This window comes from Poecile atricapillus, chromosome 1, assembly GCF_030490865.1.
Source record: "Poecile atricapillus isolate bPoeAtr1 chromosome 1, bPoeAtr1.hap1, whole genome shotgun sequence".
In the NCBI taxonomy this organism is placed as follows: domain Eukaryota; kingdom Metazoa; phylum Chordata; class Aves; order Passeriformes; family Paridae; genus Poecile; species Poecile atricapillus.
This window is the reverse complement of record NC_081249.1, coordinates 173,566,680-173,583,699: the sequence shown is the minus strand read 5'-3', so window position 1 is coordinate 173,583,699 and position 17,020 is coordinate 173,566,680. Positions and strand designations below refer to the sequence as shown.

The 17,020-nt window shown below is 39.7% G+C and overlaps 1 protein-coding gene across 1 annotated transcript in view; it reads left to right on the top strand.

Moving 5' to 3' along the window:
- The window catches only part of JAG2 (jagged canonical Notch ligand 2), a 68,454-nt gene that overhangs the window by 33,729 nt on the left and 17,705 nt on the right, over positions 1–17,020 (top strand). Inside the window, exons 5-12 of the mRNA XM_058858921.1 lie at positions 122–182; positions 10,742–10,872; positions 11,259–11,378; positions 13,317–13,430; positions 14,310–14,423; positions 14,987–15,100; positions 15,648–15,694; positions 15,969–16,142. Of these exons, the coding sequence (XP_058714904.1) occupies positions 122–182; positions 10,742–10,872; positions 11,259–11,378; positions 13,317–13,430; positions 14,310–14,423; positions 14,987–15,100; positions 15,648–15,694; positions 15,969–16,142 (875 nt within the window). The remainder of the gene's footprint in view (positions 1–121; positions 183–10,741; positions 10,873–11,258; positions 11,379–13,316; positions 13,431–14,309; positions 14,424–14,986; positions 15,101–15,647; positions 15,695–15,968; positions 16,143–17,020) is intronic.

The following is a 17,020-nucleotide window of genomic DNA, read 5'->3' as shown; positions in this document are numbered from 1 at the left end:
TCTGCTTTGCACACACAGCAGTCTCAATGATAGGAGCCCTACCTGAGGAGTTCCAGATTGCTGCTGTACTAATGGATACCTGGCTGCCCAGACTGATGCTCAAATCTTTTTGTGTCTACAGCTGTGTGTAAACAAGGATGTAATTTGCTTCACGGGGGCTGCAGTGTACCTGGGGAATGCAAGTAAGTCTGCATGCTTCAGTACCTTTTTTTTTTGGTGGGGGGAGCACTGAGTGTCCTTCGTGTATATTGCTACTTTTAAAAAGTCTGTTTTAAAATGGAAAAATTCTGTACAAGAAGATGGATGGAAATGGATTTGAAGGAGATGTCATATATGTAAGAACTGCATATACTCTAAACTGTTTTGTGATACTATTCTGTTTTTTGCCTGTATAGGACTAAACAGATTTGCTTCATGTAGTTCAAAACTGTGCCTTTATCAAATGAGAAAAATCTATAGTTTTATTATTATTATTTTCAAAATCTTTAGGAGTTTTAATCTTGTCTGTTTCTCTCAAATGAAAAGGGCAGCTTGCTCTTTAGGCTGTTAGATGAGGAAATGCACACAGTCCTAGAGCACTCAATATATATTTTGATCACCAAAGTATAGTACATTTTGCTCTTCCAAGAAAAAAAAGGGTTTTGGTAATAATAGAGATACAGTAGCAACCCCAGCCTAGACTTTCTACCCCATGTAAATTTTTTTGGTCCCTAAATATGAGAGAACAGAGTGAAATGTTCCCTTAACTTTGTGATGCAGCTTAAGTGGACTGTGATAGCAGGGGCAGTTGATTGTTTTCCTGCAAAGGTTCAGACATTCAGTGTAGTAGGTCAAGGGGAAATGAGTGTTATTTTTACACTGGCTGTTGAAGAAATGGGACAGGTCCCCTTGCAAGTTTGGGATCCTGTGTAAGTTGTTGAGTTTATTTGTGGTCAGAGTGGTATGCACCATTGTAAGGGTGGGTTCACACAGCGGCTCCATGTTGAGCCTGCTTGGTTGGAATGATGTGAAATTGAGCTGTGGCTGCCAGAACCCCTGAGAGCTGACAAATACCACTTTGTGGCAAGCTGTGACAGTTTAATTTGGCTTCATCCTTCTGACTACTACAGCCTCTGCAGAAGTGGCAGAAATGGGATTCAGATAGCCCAACTTAGCTGGGCTTAGAGTTGAGCTGGGGTTGAGGTGCCAGTTCATGAGCATAGGTGACATGCAGACAAGTCCCATCCTGCTGCAGAGCCTCATGTTTTTAACAGTGGGGGATAGCAGATGAAGCAAACCTTAAATCATTGCAGCACAGAGTGGTTTCTTACTGCCCTGAAGCCTTCGTCAGATGCTGATGACTTATTAGGAGGTTTGTTGCACTGTAGTCCTCTGACTGAAAACTGTAAATCTGAAGTGCAGCGCTTCTGTCTGTGTGTGGCTTCACTTCTCAAGCCATAAAAATTTCTTTAAAAGATTTTTTTTCGAGGAAGATGTTTAAATGATGGCTTCCTTTTTGTGAATGAAAAATACTTATATGTAAAGTTATTTGTGATTTTTCACACTAAATATCTTCCTTGTGATTTCAAGTACTGGGTGCTCCTACCGCTGTTGGGCATTTTTTGATGCAAGTAGAGATTTTAACTGAGAGCTGGGCCAGTATCATTTCTGCTTGAAGAAGAAACACTCCTCTTAAGCCTTCTAAGACTGCATTTGTTCCTCTTGAGAGACTATGTTAATGAATTTTGATTCATGTTAGGGTTTCTGGTGTCCTGTAAGTGTTGAAATAGCATCCTAGGAGCCTATGAATATTTGCTTTTTGAATGCAAGCCATTTTTGGCTAAATGTGTAAAAAAAACAGATTTAAGGAAATACAAAGCAGTACCTTTGGTTGGGTTTTGTTGTTTTGGTTTTTTTTGGATGGGGGTGGGTGGGTGAGAAGGGTTAGTACAGTTTCCCTTTCAACTTCCATTTCTCTGTGATACCAGCTGTATCTGAGAAGGCAGAAGCTGGAGAGGAGGAGGGAGGTTTCAAGAAGTAGCTATAAAACCTTTTGAGCTGAGAGGCTGGGTGCTGTTAGCTTTATCAGGGTGGCTGTCACTAGGTGATCTCACATGGTGAAGCCTTTCTTTGCAGCCTGGAGCTGATGTGAAGAAGCATCTGGGGTTGTAAATCCAGATGTTCCCTTGCAACCTGCCTGGCTAAACTGAGCCCTTGAAAATAACCCTGAGTCTACTGAAAGACTCTGTCCAGGTATCTCACTGTTGTGATGGGTGGATTCTCTCACCTGAAAGAAAGTATTGAGGGAAGGAGTAGTGGATTGTGTACAGTTTACCTTGTTTCTTGATGCATGTCTGCTCAAGTCAGATCTGTGATCAGCAAGCTGAAGGAGAACAATGGCTTTTCTCTCTGTGGCCACTCTGTAGTATTGCAGAAAGTTCTTAGCTAGCTCTTTAATGGCAGTTTGGTGGTTTGTGTTCACACAGAAGCTTTAAATTGTATCTTTAGATTGTATTCTGTCATTGTTATAAGACTATGTTGGAAATGTTGCTTTTAACCAAAATGGGTAATACTTTCTGTAGAAAAATGATGCTGGCCTAAAAATAAGCAAGGCTTGCAGACATGACCTTTATCTTCAGCAGTACAAAGGAAGCTGTTATTTAAAAGAAACTGCTATGTTTGGTGCTATTGAATTTTAATCTAGATTCCTTCATCCTGGTTTTTGGACAGCTGCCACTGTAATTTAACAGGTGAAAACAATGTCCTTTTTTAATTCAGAAAGAAAATGAAAATGTGAGAAAAAATATGGGTGTGAGGTAGCTGGGAACCAGCTGGTGCCAAAAGCTGCTTAATTGCCAAAACTTGCAGTGCTGTTAGTAAATAGAGAAGCTGGAAAATGGTTTCCACTTTCAACTTGCATGAAAATAAAGGTAACTTAGAGGCTCCAAGGCTTCAACCAAGGTCCCAAGAAAAACTCTATTCTCCGTTTCTTATATTTCAGTGTAACTTAGAGCCATTCTTGGATTAAAAGTTACACTAAAATCAGAAGTAGCTAAATTACCTCAGACTGTTAAGGAAGGCTGTGTCACTGGTTCTGGATGTGCATCAACCCTTGGTCAAGTTTGTGCATCTGTTTCCTTTGAGAAAGTTACTGTTGAGATGTTTTTCCATTTCTTCCGCTGAGTTTCTATCAAAATGGAAAATAAGTAGGGATGGCCAGGTGTCTCAAAATGACCTGATGTAGGAAGTGATTTTGTGATGTGTCTAGGTCTAGGTGATGTGTTTCTGTCATTGTGGAGGTAATTCAGCAAAAATAAAAAGTTTCCTGAATAAAGGTGAAAAACACATCCTTGGGGAAAGCAAAAGCAGCTTAGCTGAGTCTTGCAAGGATGGAAAAATGCTACCGTCCTAAAGAGAAAACAAACCAGTCTTTATCCACAGTGCATAAAGAAAGACAATAAACTTGGTCTGCAGTGGCAGGCTAAATGGTCTTTTTTTTATGGACTTCACCAGGCCAAAGTAGTAGGAGGGATTATCAAAGACACAACATTGCAGAGCCTTGATGCTGGTACTTTGTGTGTTTTTACATCATTTAAAGTACTTTGTTAAATTCCATTAAGCTGTCTAGAGGAGAATGAAGTTTGATCTAATGGCTCATATCTGGCTTGGGTTCAATGACCTCATGAAATTAGCAAAGTTGAATATAAAGAAACCACCAGTGACAGTGTTTTTCCTTGATTAAATCTGCTGACCTGGGTATGTTTGGTACCACTCATAAACTGTCACTAGGCTTAACAGCTCAATCTTTCACTTCCTTGTTACCCAGAGTGGTATGGCCTTGGTTGAGGTCCAGATACGCCTCATGTCTGGCTTACATTGTCATAGCCCTGCCAGGATGATGGTATTTTCAGAAGTCATTCCACTTTTCCCATTAACTTTGAATGTTTGTTTCTCATCTAAAGCAAAACAAAAGGAGTTGAATCCCTAACACTGCTCAGCTTGCATTCTGGAGCCATGGTAAGAGCTAGGTTTTGTCCTGGGAAATGCCAGTCTTGCTTTCCACAACTGATACAAAAAATTTCTTTAGAATGTGCAGACAAACTAAAATGAATTAGAAATGGTACCCTGATATGAATTCTTGTGAATAAATTTAAAGTTTGTGTGCTTTGAACTGACTTGTTCTAGAATGATACATGACAGTTGTAGTTCTACAGTTTTGGTTATTTTGTTTGTTTAAGCATGTACCTTATCTTTGCCCCATTGAAAAAGTTTTCTCAAGCTTTCTGTCCAGTGCCATGCCTTTTGTGGTACTCGTATTCCTCTTCAGCAGTCCTGCAGTGCCTGCAAGTGCTGTGGGCATCTCCCAAGTGGTTTTGCTCCCTTCATCTGTCACTTCACAGGCCAGACCCTGCTCAACTGTTACCCAGTACTTTCTTTAGAGATGCAGAAAAGCTGGAGCTGCAAAATGAGCTACCACTGCCTGGAGTATTAATGGCATAAAACGTGTTCTAGAGAGTCTTTGTTAGATCTTAGACTTCTCAGTAGCTGTCCAATATCACTGATGTCTCTGATGTGGTTTTGTGATGGTTGGGTGGATAACATGTTTAATATCAGTATTGGGAACTGTGTCTAAACTTTTTTTAAAAAAAAAACAAACTCAGCAGCTGGATTCTTGTAAACTCATTCTTGGGTAAAATGTGATCTGGTGAGGCTGTTCAAAACAGGTTGTTATTGAAAGACTCTAGAGGACTAGCAAAAGGTCATAGAGAATTGAGAAAATGAAGGAAATAAAATTCCTGCTTCTAAAAATTGGGAGAAAGTAAGAGGTGGGGATCTTCCACAGGTGTATTCCAGAATGGAATTATGAGAAATCTCATAGGGCTGCTCTGAGCAGTAAACTAGAAAACTATTTGGGCAGTGTGCTTAGCTGCTTTGGCATCTGACCAGCTCAATTCCAGCAACACTGGGCTGCCCATGGTTCCTAAAAAGTGAGGCTGCTGTTTGGCCCTGCAGGAATGCACTTGGTACCAGGCCTGGGACATCTCCTGTCTCCTCTTTGGTGTAAGAGATCCTGTCACAGCTTCAGGTCTCAAAGATTTTGTAAAATTCTTACCATTGCTGTGTCCTTCATCACGTTGAGTTCTCTTGCCTGTTGTTACAACCAGTGTGCTTTTATTAAGTTTTTTATGTCCTAGTGGTGAGCCCTTAGGGAATGTTGGTAAGCGTTTCACAAGTAGACACCTTAAGTTAGACAAAGAATTTCATGTTTTGCTTCTTTATTGGTCAAGGAGCTGAGGCATGCTCTGCAGGAGTGGGCTGGGAGGGTACAGAACATATCCTAAAGGTGGATGTGCATCCAGGAGATGTGAGTGGGTGTGCAGGAAATAAAACCATGTAGTGCTTGAACTTGTGTCTACAGCAGTGTGGGGAGTGCAGCTGAACTAGAACAGTAGATCAAAGCAGCAGAGAGAACTCAATATCGTACTCCACACACTTCGGGACTTTAAATTTTAGACTCTCTAGTCTGTTCTTATGGCCTGAATGCCTGTTTGCAGCTGGAACACATTGGGTGTGCTCCTGGCATACATTGTCTGATGTTACCTTAGTTTAACCTAAGAGGAATCCAATTCCTTTGTTCCAAAACAGCTCTGTGATGTGAGCTAACACACCATCAACAGGAATGATCAGGCAGTTCACTAAAAAGCATGTTCCTGGTGTGAACTAATGCAAATACAGACACACCCTTAGAGCCACTTATGTAAGTTAACTCAGCCATGTTTTGGCTAAAAACTTTTGAACCATCCTCTCTTTTAACTTGTTCTCAAAGCTCTATGTAGTACTGGAGTTAGACTGTTAGCTTTTAATAGCTTCCTTTATTAGAGGAGAAAAAAGTTGGTAGGGAAAAGTTTGTATCTTTTGGTGTGATAAGAATGCTGAGGGGGAGAGGAAAAGATAACGAGCTTTCAGGTAATTAAATTATTGGAGCTCATTAATGAGTATGTTTTCCTTTGCTAGTCACAAAATTATCTTTCCTATTTCAAAGGTAGGAAAGTGGGAAAAGTGTTTCTGTGACAAATATTAGTGAATGAGTACTGTACTGCTTATTAACATTGAATCCAGATGCTCAGAATTGTAGGATCTAACAGCTGGACAATATTGCTGCCGGGTGTGCAACAAGTAATCTCCTGAAAGTTTAAACAGACTTTCTTATGGTTATTTTAAGTAAATAACTAATATAAATCTATTGTTCTGGCCTATGCAACACCATCCTGTTCACGTCACTCGAAAATTTAGTGGTTTTCTATTTAAGAGGGTTATTTCTCCCCCACCCCTGAATGATGCATTTTGCTTCTGCTCTTAATGTCACCGTTTTGCTTTGTTTTCCTGTATTGAGTGTTTTGGCCCCAGCTTCCACTTGAAGCATGATTGGGAGAGGCCTCTTCCAAAAAGTGTGGTTATAAAAAGGTATATGAATACCTCACAATGATGTTCTCTTCACTCTTTGTATGGTGTGCAATATATCAGTAAGGTGTAACCGGTGATATTTAAAGGTTTATACCACATTGCCTACATCCTCCCTAAGATCTTTTTACATTTATTTTTAGGCCCCATATTCTTTCATTGACTTCAGGAATAGACTTCAGTTGGGTGGTTTAGGTGTATTTATGCATGAAGCACTGACAAAGCTCTCTGTAAGTAGGTGTAGAACAGAACTTATTTAAGTATCCTCTCATTCTTATGAATTACAGGGTTTTTTTTAAGGTTAACCAGCATAGATTAGTGATTGGATGAGATGTACAATGCAAAGTTTCTCAGCTGAACTTTGTGCACGGAGGGATCAGGACTCTCAAATAACCAGAAGTGATTGAACCAGGAAACAAACTATGTGTGAAGGTAATACAAAAGAGCTGAGTTTAAGCTGACCATCAAGGGCACCCTGGCTTTCTGCTGTGTTGGGAGAGGTATCCTCCTTTTGGATAAGGAGGAGTTAATCACTGAAGGTGCTGAGACTGTCAGGATCTGAGTACACCTCTTCACCTTTCCACATCACTTCCATAATTGCCACTGTAGGATTTGACATAAACTTATGGAGTCTGGACAACATTTCCAGGGTCATCTAGTTCCCTCTTTGCCCAAGGAGGTCTAGTTAGACCCATCACGTTAGTCCCATCTGATTTGGAAATGTTCAGTTGCAACCAAGCTCTTACTGAATAATTATAACAAACTTCCTCCGAGGAAAGCAAAGGCCGCTGTAAGCTTTTTCCTTACTTGTATCTCTTTCAGAAGAACATAAGGAAAGCATATTTCTGTAGAAAAATAGTTTATTAGACTTGGTAAGTTTAGTCTTTGAATGATCCCAGGAAAAAAAAAAGTTCTGTTTCATTATTTTTTCCTCACTTTCCCATGCCTCTGGGTACACATGTACCTTTGAACTGTGCAATGTGATGAGTGCTTTTGTAGGATTGCCTGATGTTAAATTTACTGCTTTAAACGCACTGAGGTTTACTGTAGAAAGTCCTTATCCTGAAATTTAGCTGTTCAAAGCCCACTGAAATGAATTATTGTGGCTTTTTCTGCTTGTCAATGACAGCAGAGATTTTTGTGCAGTTAGTTTTTCTAATCTGACGATTGAAGGGTTGTCTAGAATTTTTGCTAATGTTAACTCCTGCCACCCCCACCTCTAGTCTTTTGTTTGAATTCTACTTTTTCTATTGCCACCAGACTCTTATCTAAGGAAAATGGAAGCTGTGAAGTGTGCTTGTAGAATTACCAGATCTATTCACCCAAGTTGTTGGTTTCAAGATAATCAACAATTGTTCTTCTCTCCCTATTACACTCTGTGTTAATTGTGACCCAAGGGGATGGTTTAGTCTGGGAGCAGATGCCTGTGCTTTAGCCTTCCATCAGGAAGTTGCTAAACTATAACAATCTATTTATGGTAGCTTCTTTGTACTGCTAATAACCCAGCAAGGGCCAAGATTAAGCCAGGTCTGATTTTGTTTTGCGTGTGCTGGATTGTGAAGACAAATTTGAGCTGATGAAGTCAGCAGAGGGGAAGGACAAAGGAAGTAGAATCTTGATTCCAATAAGAATTTTCTTTGTCTGTTGAACAATGAGAATCCTTATAGATTCTCTATATTTGGCTTTCTTATTTTGTCAGATGTGAAAATTTAGAATTGCAATTTAGATGATTCTCGACTGGGATGGGAGGGCAGGGAAGAAGTAACTTTAGCCCACTATTAGCTGCACTGGAAGTTTCCTTTGGGCTTTTCAACAGCTGCTTAGTACTTGAAAAGGAGTTCTGGTTTGGGTTTTTTGGGTTTTCTTTTCCTAAATTATGTTGAATTTGTGTTTATACCATTTAGGTTTCTCATAGTGAATCATTAGTCATTTTCAGCTTTGTTTTTTGTCTTGATATTTTTTCATAAATGACATACCATATCCATAAATGACACGCAACCATACCCATTTCTGGATTGATTTATCTTTATTGATCCCATCTTGCTCTCAGGGAGGGCTGAGGTCCATGTAAGCACTATCCTTTTAGGAGGAAGTGGAATTAACGCTGCTCTAGCACCTGTTAATGTAGGATGCGACCAGACTTCCTGTTCAAGAGGAAATCCTAATTTACTCTTCCTTGTAAACTGAAGGCTGATCAGCTTACCACATAGTAACCTTTTGACTTGTAAACATTGTGTTCCTTTGGACTGCCTTTAGCCTCTAGAAATTATTTCCCTCAGGCTTGGTGGTAACTTTAACAATAAACTTCGACATGTGAATGTCATGAAAAAGCAGCAACCTTTTTTCTGCTGAAGTAATTTCAATGTCATCACGCATACCTACAAACTCAAGTAAGTGTGTAAGATGCCTTCAAGTTCTAGAAGGTGGCTGTATTTTTTTTGCATTCTTAAGCACCACTGCAGTGTTAAACCAAGAAAATTGTTATCCATTGGCTATGGAGAATAAATTGAGTTACTGTGATTATTTGCTTTGTGATGCAAACTTTCAGCTCTTGAAAATGCTTGTTGTGTGTGGGTGGGGAGTTGGCTCTGGCTGGGATAGTCATGGTGAATCACTGGCAGTAGTGCCAGGTTTGGCATGGATGAAGATTTGGGTTTGGGCCAGTAAAGTGAGTTGCAATGCTTTTTTTATTGTTTATTACCATCCTCTGAAAAGATTTTTCTGTCCTTGAGGAGGAAGGAAGAGATCAAATTTAGCAGGAGCAGTATTTGTTTCCTCTTGCTGCTGCTGCAGCCAAAGAAAGAGGCTTCTAAAATACGAGTGTTCTTCAGGCTTCTGCCAGCCCTGTTCAGAGGAGCAGTTGAATCCTCTGGGCTGGGTACTCAGCTGGGGCTCCCTTGGAGATCTGCAACTGGGAGCTTTTCAGGGCAGGAAACTGGGCAGGTACTGGGACAGGAGCTCAAAGTAGTTCTAGAACTTTGCATGAAAAGAATGGTCTTGCCGAGATCTGCATCTAGATTCCTTTCTGCCAATGTAAATAGTAGGGATTTAAATACTGTGCTGCCAGCACAGCTTGTTCTGTTCCTCTGGGGATTGATCCAGCTTACTGAAACAGTGCAAGGGGATTGATTCACAAGCAACCAAGACTCCTCATTTATGCTTATCATCCTTGTCTTCTCTCACTGTCCCCCCCAAAGACTTAATTTATTTTCTACTCTTCAAATCACATGGATGATAGAATGGTAGTGTCAAATCTAAAAATGTAGTTTTATTTCTGATTTTTTTTTCCTCTAGGCAATAAGGCTGCACTGTTGTGCATGTGCCCAACTCTCGTTCAGTGTGATTTCATGCATCTCTCTGTTGCTAGTATGTGTCTTGAATTCTGTCTAAGAAATACACTCTTAACAGACAGAACATTTCTTTTGTTGGCCCAAAAGAGCAAGCTTACTATTTCTTGGTACTTCAAATATGTGTGAAATATAAATATATGTTAAAAAAAAATCATTAGCCTATGCCCTTTGCCCCCACTTATGAGTTCAGATTTTAATACTTTCCTGTAGCATAAACAGTTGCTTCTTTTAGCAGAGTTCTGTTACAGATTAACATAAAGATACTGGTCTCAGAAGAAATCTTGGGGGAAAAATTCAACTCTAAGCCGAATGAATTATTAATGGATTTTGTTTCTGTTCTTGTTCCTCCTTTCTCCAAGGAGTACTTTTTCCATAGTGCCAGTAGAGAATATGGAGGATATAATGGTATAAATCCATGAAAAAATGTTTTCTTGAGAAACCAGGCCTTGAGAAAATTGTCAAGACTGCTGCCTTTTTGGTTGCCCTGGTCTTTAAAGGCTGTAGCACTCTAGAACAAATTGTCTATTATCTTGAAATCTCTCTTCACAGAAAAACACTATGCTGCTTGATGCAGTAAGCCAGCAGTCTCCTTCTGAAAATCAATTTCAGCTTTCTTGTATCAATCACAAGTTTTGTCCTAGTGTGAGATGATTGTGAAGACGGGACTTCTTGTGAAAGAACAACTAATTCATGTCCAGATCTCATAACGTGTAGTGCTTGGTGGTGTTCATTGCCATGGCCTGTAACACATTTGAGCAGGATCAGCTCCCATAAGAATGTTCAACAGGTCTAGTTGTGTCCCTTCTAAACAGGATAAAGTTTTGTTATCTGTTGCACATTGAGCAGTTTACCTTGTTCTTGAGAATGGTAAGTGTAGTGTTGTAAATACATGTAATGCTGATAATGAAGCATCATGTTGCTAACTTTTAACATGTGAACTTACATCTTAGGTGTCATTATGGTTGGCAAGGACAGTTCTGTGATGAGTGTGTCCGCTACCCAGGCTGTGCTCATGGGAGCTGTAATGAACCATGGCAGTGTAATTGTGAAACCAACTGGGGTGGCCTGCTCTGTAACAAAGGTACTTAACATTAATGTACAGGAAAAATAAGTTAAGTTGCATGATTAACTGATAACCCATTAACCCTTTTTATTTCCTGCTAGTGTGCAACTACCTGAGTGTTTCTGTGCCTTAAATCTTGTGTGGCAGATGGTGCCTAGGCATCAGAAGTGTAGGAAGTTCAAGACAAAAGGCTTGGAATTGTCCTGACTCTTCTAACTCCTGCAGTTGTCTCTTGTTCATTCTTCCCTGTTCTGTGGATAGTTACCCGATCACATGCTAGCCACTGGAATATGGGGATGATGTGGGTGAAGGATGTTCGAGCCAGAAAGGCATCTGTGTGTCTGACTAGGGATTGAAATGGTGGGGTCTGTGTTCCCTGCTGACTGAGCCTTCTCTCTGTGCAGATCTGAATTACTGTGGGAATCACCACCCGTGCCTGAATGGAGGGACCTGCATGAACACGGAGCCGGATGAGTATCGCTGTGCCTGCCCCGACGGCTACTCGGGAAAGAACTGCGAAATCGGTACTTTGGGACAGTCACCTCTCCTTGGAGATCTGTAACCAGCATAGGCACTTCCACATTTCAGTGTGGATATGCTCCATCTCTCCTTTCTAGTGCCCATACCTGGCCATTCAAAAAATCACCAAAGACAACAGAAATGCTGCACCAGTTTTCCTTTAGATAAGGCTGAGACTATTTCTTACCTTGCTCTTCTCTTCCTTAATCCAAACCTGCAGTTGGGCTGTGGTCTCATGAAATGGGTTACACATGTGGCTTTCCCTGTTACCTTACTTCCTGCTGCCCATTTTCTTGTTTTCTGGCTTGCTGGCAAGCATGCATCTTTTCTAAGCTGGGGACTAAGAAAGATGGAAGTGATGGATGCTTCTGTTTCTACTTTGATATGGGGCTTTGGCCCAGTTTTAAGTTGGCTGAATCTGTTGGTTATCCTTTTTAATCAACTGAAACTTAATCTTTTAATGTGAGACTCCTAATATATTTGGATTAATAATGAAATGTTTACTGTGAAAATGTGCTCAAACCCTCTTACAGAGTCACCTTGAGCAGTCCGAACAAAAAGTATCTTCCTTGTGCCTATTGGCAAAATGGAGGAGAGCATTTAAACCACATCTGTGATAAAGTATGGCTTTGACTAGAGACTAACAGATCTGTGTCTTGAAAAACTGCTTCCTATCTTAACCACAGTACAAAGATAGCATGTTACTTTTCTCTATCTGTGTATGTGTTACACAAAGAGCAAAATGTTCATGTTCTGGGGACAGTTTTGGTCTCTGGAGACCTTTCTTCATTATTCTCACTTTGGAGCTAAATGGGCAGTGTGTAGTTTCTAATTCTTTCATATTTTGCTTCATATAGTGGTTAGTTGGGGGTTGTGTTTCTTTGTCATGATGTGTTGTTAAATCCGTTTTTCGAAATCTGATATTCACAGCTTCTCACTATGAATTTTGCTGTTGATAGTTAAAATTTTAGGTGAAAAGAACCAATTTTTTTCCACTTCACTGCTTGACCTGAAGTTCACTAAACTATTATCAGCAGAAGGCCTTCAGAGTTAATCAGGATGTAGATGTTAAACTTCATAAAGCTCTATGTGGTATTACAGATACCATCAAAACTTGAATTTTGCTTCAGCTGGTAGAATGTGATGTAAAGTTTAGGCTAAAATGGATGAAATCTTGCCACAGCTTACCCTGAAAGCTGTGGGTGAGTATGTGGGGAGTTTCAGGTGAGGAGGCAGTGAAAAAGGGAGCCATATACTTGCTGAGACCTACAGTGATTTTTTAACAGTAGGTTGATGTGTGAGCTGCTTTAGGTACTGGTACTAAAAAGCTTCCTGGGCTTCTGAGAGGGAAAGTTGCCAAAAGGAAGTTGCAAAAAGCTTGTTCCTCCTCAACCTGATGGTTGTTTTATGCAGCCTCTGCCACTGTTACAGCCCTACATGGAGTGACAGGGAGCATCCCTGCCTGTAAGCACCTCTGTTTCCTGATATTTTTAAGGAAGAGTGCTAGAATGAAGCTAAAGAGACCTTTGATAGTTAAACTACTACAGCTGCTCAGACCTCTGCATGCAGCATATCTGTTTTGTCTCACTGAATTTAAAAGAAGTGCTGGAGCACTCTGGAGGTGGAAGTGCATGGCTGGAAGTAGAGTGCTAATGGGGAACATTGCTGGAATATTGAAATAGAGTGAGCTCTGTCTGTGCTTAGGCTTTCTAGTCATTAGGTGGGAAGGATGATACATCTTCAGTGAAATCCTGCGTCATTTTCCATCAGGGAATCTTAACTCTCTGCAGGTGGGAGAGGAAGGCTCCAAACTTCTTTACTGGTCTCTCTCCACTGCTGTTTCTCTTAGTTACTTTTAACCAATGCAACTTTTAACCACAAGTTCTCCTTAACTGGTACTGGAAGAGTATTTAGCAAGAATTTCTTTCCTTCTTTCTCCCCAGCTGAGCATGCTTGTGTATCTAATCCCTGTGCTAATGGTGGAATTTGTCACGAAATTTCGTCAGGCTTCAAGTGTCACTGCCCGTCGGGGTGGAGTGGACCAACATGTGCTATTGGTGGGTATGGTTTTGCAGGTGACTGACCTGCTGGGGTGGAAGGGTTGATGCAGTTTACTTGGTGATATCATGTTCTGTGGGTTTGGAATTTGGTGATAGTCTTTTACTTTCCCAGTCTTTTAACAGCTGAGCACTGGCAGAGTGAAAAGAGGGGGATTCTGTGCAGCCCACAGTATTGACTCGATGCATTTGAGATCTGTTATCAAAAAGTTATCAAAAGCATAGCTGGACCATATCCAAAGAAATGCTCTGTTGCCAAAGCTTGTTCAACAATTCCTGATTCCTTAGCTACTCTGAAGCAAAATACAGAATGGTTTCATTTCAAGAAAAATACACAGAATAGGTCAAAGGTTTTCCCCTTCTTTAATAGTAGAAAAAGTAGATTTGCACACTTAAATGCTTAAGTGTCTGGTTCAGAGGACAGAGAAGTGGTTGAAATGTATTGTGGGACTATAATTGGTTTGAATGTTGCCTGTGATTTGGAACACAGGTGGCTTACCTGTTTTTAAACAGCAGCTGTCCTCAAAAAATAAATACCAAAATAAATACCAAACCAAAAACCAAACCAAAAAACCCTGAAAATTACCAACCACAGAACCAAAACTGGCTAAATTTGTGTCATGATCTAGGGACGTGATACTCAGTGAACATGCAAAGCATAGGTAGGTTATCTGATTCTACTTTGCTGTTTGCTGATCTTCTCTACTCTGTCTCAAAGATGTGAGAAAAGCCTAAGTAAAAATTAGGTTAGAAATGTTAGTCTGTGCCTAAGCTTGTTTGTTTGTAAATTCTTGCCCTTCATCTCAAACTAATTTTGAAGCAGAACCTGTTAAGCAAAGCTGTAAGCCATGTGATGGAAGTTCCCCTTTGCCTTTGCAGATATTGACGAGTGTGCATCGAACCCCTGTGCTCAGGGAGGGACCTGCATTGATGGTGTCAATGCATTTGAGTGTATTTGTCCACAACAGTGGATTGGAGCCACTTGCCAGCTTGGTAAGTAGTTCTAAAGCTTTGCAGACCACTGAAGATTATTCCTAAACAGTGAATAATCCTGTGTGTTTCTGGCATGGTGTTTATTGAAGGAAATATGGAATATGCGTGTTGCTATTGGTATCTTAGGTCCTCTTTAGTAGATCTCAAAGCCAGAAGTTTCAAGTGGATCTGTAACTATTTAAGCCCCAACTTAAGCTTACTTGTAATAGTTCTTTTAGAATGCCCCATAACTTTCCTGTTGCAAAATGCAGCGTTGGTGATGGTAACTCCTTCTCCATGGTGGCAGAACAGTGACTAAGCTTGTGGAGGCCAGGAAGGGATTTGCCCCAACTAACAAATTGCCTTTTTGAGTTTTGGCCAAGGGGAAGAGTAAGATAACATGCATGTGCTACTATAGGCAGGTGTGCATTAAAATCCTGTGGTATGTAAATGGTTTTAGTGCCCTACCAATGTTTAATATGAGCTTTTGATGCTTGGATTGCATGGACACTTTGCTTGGTGCTGCGGTAATCTGTTTCTGGGTTTGTTCTTTATTCTATTCTTTATTTTCTCTTCTTTCACAGATGCTAATGAGTGTGAGGGGAAACCCTGTGTTAATGCTTACTCTTGCAAAAATCTCATTGGTGGATATTACTGTGACTGCATTCCAGGATGGACAGGAGTAAATTGTCATATCAGTTAGTATTTCTTTAGTATGTATGTTGACAGTAGGATACTTAAAAAAGTTCTTTAAAAAGAAATTATGATGAGTAATAGTATGCATACTTCTACAAGAAAAAAATACCTGTTGTCAGGATTTTTCTAACCTCTAGCAATGTAAATTGAAAATACTGTTTGAAAATTTATTTTGAAAGGTAATTGGTATTAAAGTGAGCTTAGATATACATTTAAGTAACTAATAAATCTCTTGACTCTTATGTGTTTCTGAATGATAGATACTGTTTCAATTTAAAATACTTTAAAATTAAAATGTTAGACATGAAATTAACTGATCTTGATATGTCATTTTAGTACACTGTAGTAGAAATATAGAATGTAAGTTTCTATTGGATATTTTCAAAAAGTAGGGATCTTTGAAGACATTGAAAATCCTTCCTTTCCATTGAAACATCTAGAAAAAATCCTTTTTGAAAATCACTTGTTCTCCATTTTTTATGCTAAACCTATACTTTCCAGCTTACTCTTCCAGTCTAAATTCTAATGCTTTTCATATTTTATCCATAGACATAAATGACTGTCATGGGCAGTGCCAGCATGGAGGGACTTGTAAGGTAACTCTTGTTCATTACGTATCATGTTGAAAATCAGTCTTTCTCTGGTTATGAGTTTTATAGTTTGCAATTACAGTTTGGTTAAATGAGTTCAAATGTTAAAAATGTAACACTGCACTTGCAGACTCCTTGCACCCATTTCAAAAAATTAAATTCTATGGTGCTACTGCTGTCTGCACATCCAGAATACAGAAGTAACTTGAATTTTTGTGTGCAAGTTTTTTGTGAATAAATGAATCTTTCTATTTTTGCTTCTTTTCCCTGCTCTGTGAAGGATGAAGTGAACGGTTACCACTGCTTATGCCCTCGTGGTTTCACAGGAAAAAACTGTGAGATAGAAACCAATGAGTGTGAGAGCAATCCCTGCCAGAACGGGGGCCGCTGCAAAGACCTGGTGAATGGATTCACTTGCCTGTGTTCCCAGGGATTCTCAGGAGTCTTCTGTGAGGTGAGGGCAGCACAGACATTACTGCAATGCTTGTCATGGACTGAATTCTTGAAAGAAATATATCTCTGCATTTAAACGGGAGTGACCCAAGGTTGCAGCGTCACTGCCTGTCGTAGCTGTTACCTGATACTCTGAATAAGCAAATTTGTTGTGCAATGCTGTCATAGTAGCTGTAACACTGGAATTTGCAGCCTGATAAACTGCAAGTTGTTGTAGATAAGTGTTGGCTTTCCTAAAGGTTTTAAGGCTGCAAGTATTCCTTAAGCTTGAAATGTCTGGCAATTTTCAGGACATGTGTCCTTTAGTTAGACTGGAGTGCTTTAGATTCTCATCCTTATAACTCTGAGATACATAATTGAATTACCCTTCAAGTAATCCTATTGCTATTGGTAGGACTAGAATAATTATGTATCAAATATTTATATTATATATAATGGTGATAATTAACATAATTACTAAAGGCAGGCAGGCAAGTATTGGCTCTTAGAACTTTATCTGAGATCATTTTAGGAACATGGAGTTCTGGTGCTTAAGGATTCACATCTGAAATATTGAAGTCTCAGTGTTAATTCCTAAAGTTTTTAATGGTAAAGAAGATAGTCTCTTTCCTAGGGAGGACATTAGGCTTTTCAGTGTAAAATTATTTTGCATTAAGTATTCCGTTTCTGGCTTTTGCTGATAGTCAAATTCATCTGGGTGTTGTGCTTAGTATCAAGTGGAGGCATAAGGCTAGAATTTGTTGGATTTGCTCCAGAACTTTCTTATGGAGGATATTGGAGTGATCTCTCTTAAACACTGAAGTAATTTTATTCTATGTTATTTGCATAATTAAAGAAGCAGTGCCCTCATTTTTTTTCAAAATTTAAAAGGACTGCAGA